At 31.1% G+C, this 1,945-nt stretch overlaps 1 protein-coding gene across 1 annotated transcript; it reads right to left on the minus strand.

Annotated features, from left to right (window-relative positions):
* Positions 1 to 6: 6 nt before the first annotated feature.
* LOC105460240 lies at positions 7 to 998 on the minus strand. The gene is made up of 3 exons (XM_011706674.1): positions 841 to 998; positions 581 to 751; positions 7 to 483 (listed from the first exon to the last, which is right to left on the minus strand). The coding sequence occupies exons 1-3, from the start codon at positions 993 to 995 to the stop codon at positions 264 to 266; spliced, it is 546 nt and encodes a 181-aa protein (XP_011704976.1). The 5' UTR covers positions 996 to 998; the 3' UTR covers positions 7 to 263.
* Positions 999 to 1,945: the final 947 nt, after the last annotated feature.

The raw sequence follows: 1,945 nt of genomic DNA on the forward strand, positions 1-1,945 counted from the left end.
CGCTCGAAACGTCAAAATGCTCTTTTTAGCGTTTTCGAGTATCTTCGGATCGTTCGGACGTCTTCGGTTAATTTCGTTACCGAGCCGATGGGGTCTTCTTGTAGAAAGAGACGATAAGCGGATAGAAGAGAGCGCTCTCATTCCCCTTTTTTTTGCAACCGCAAATTTGGCAACCTCCTTGCCAATGAATCCACTCTACGCTCCATCGATTCTTAGATCCATGGACCGGACCTAATGTCAGCGCCATCTGTTGATCGCGGACATTAAGAAACAGCAATGAACAGTAAAACAGTATGTAGCATATACCCTGACAGAGTGTCAGGGGGCTGACCAGTACTTTCAGCTGATTTCGGAACATATCTATCAAATTTGAAGATGACGAGGAGTATCATAATACAAATAATAATCATCATAATAATCGCATCGAACCAGCGTTCCTGGATAAAGGATGAAAGTTGAGTGAAAATTGGAAACTCGTTGTACCTAAAAAGCAAATCATATTTTTACTGATTAATACTTATTTTATATTTAACGTAATATTTATAATTTTTGCAATTTTGAGAAAAAGAATAGGTTATACCGGTGTTCCGGCTCAATATCCATGGCTTCTTGGGGCGGTTCATAAATTGGTACATGTCCATAGGATGAAAAATCATTTCGGTTTATAGCAGTCCTGCATGTTGGACAATTCCGTTGCTCCTCTAACCCCATGGTTAGATCTATCTCCATGTCTTGATCCAGACATGACTTGCTACATTATTATATTATTTATATTATTCAAATCATAGATAATATTTCATTCCTTAAGATGTGCTAAGTCATTATCAAATAAATACTTACCAAAACAAATGATTGCATTTAGTCTTGACTGCTAAACCTTTTACTTTCTCAAAGCATATCAAGCATATATCATCCTCTGACTTAATAAATGTGTCTGCGCAGTATTTAAACAAATGACTTAAACCCTGTTGCAGTTCCATCAGATTCTCCGTCATCTTTCAAAAATATCCATATATTCAAAATTTTAACAACATAAAGACAAATAATTTTTGTTTAATATTTTTCTGATTTTTTTGGAAGATGTACATGTGTGTTGATATATTTGTGGGTTGATATATTCATAAAAATTAGTATAAACAATTTAATGAAATTAATTCTCAATTAAAAAGAAGTAATTTGTGATAAAGTTGTATATACTTACATTAAAATGACATTAATTGAAATTTTTTATATTTTTAAACTTTTCTTAGCATAGGTCATTTAAAAAACTATAAACATTCTACATCTTAAAGATTTTTCAAAACAAAATTTTATAGCAAATAAATATTTAAAAAAATCAGAATTATATAGGATGGCTTTGAATGTTTTGGCCAGACTTTAAGATTTTGTATATAGGAAATTTAATTCTGAACAAAATGTCTAATTATATATATATATATATACTTCTTATTTAATGATGTATACCCATAGCATGTTAACGCTCTAATATCATTATTTGTGCGTTTTGAATACGTGTGTTTTTCTAAATCTCTCTTTTTCTTTTTATTTAAAACATTTTTATGTTTTTTGAAACTGGATAAAAGAACAACAAAAAAAGTATAGATACGAGATGAGTTTATTGTAATTCCGCACTTGGATGTGTGTGTGTGTGTGTGTGTGTGCGTGCAAAGCATAATTACACGTACAAATTTTACAATAGTTTTGATCAATTTTATTTTTAAGAGGATATGTCCTCGAGGCTTCGAAATAAGAGATTGCATTTTTAGAAATAATTATTTGCTTCAAAATGTATACCAAATATATATTGTAATTTCTACCTACAAGTTTAATATGTTCAGTTAGTAAAAGTCGCATAACAATTGTCTGTATGTAACAATGATCAAAACTATTGTAAAATTTGTACGTGTAATTATGCTTCGCACACACACACACACACACACACACA

The sequence above is a fragment of the Wasmannia auropunctata genome, unplaced genomic scaffold, assembly GCF_000956235.1.
Source record: "Wasmannia auropunctata unplaced genomic scaffold, wasmannia.A_1.0 LD325835.1, whole genome shotgun sequence".
NCBI classification, from domain to species: Eukaryota; Metazoa; Arthropoda; class Insecta; order Hymenoptera; family Formicidae; genus Wasmannia; species Wasmannia auropunctata.

Excerpts from the sequence above, each read along its gene's own strand:
- LOC105460240 (XM_011706674.1), bottom strand. The coding sequence starts at position 995 with ATGACGGAGAATCTGATGGAACTGCAACAGGGTTTAAGTCATTTGTTT. Across the intron at positions 752-840 it reads AAATGCAATCATTTGTTTTG|CAAGTCATGTCTGGATCAAG; the intron begins GTAAGTATTTAT and ends ATAATAATGTAG. Across the intron at positions 484-580 it reads GATATTGAGCCGGAACACCG|GTACAACGAGTTTCCAATTT; the intron begins GTATAACCTATT and ends TTTGCTTTTTAG.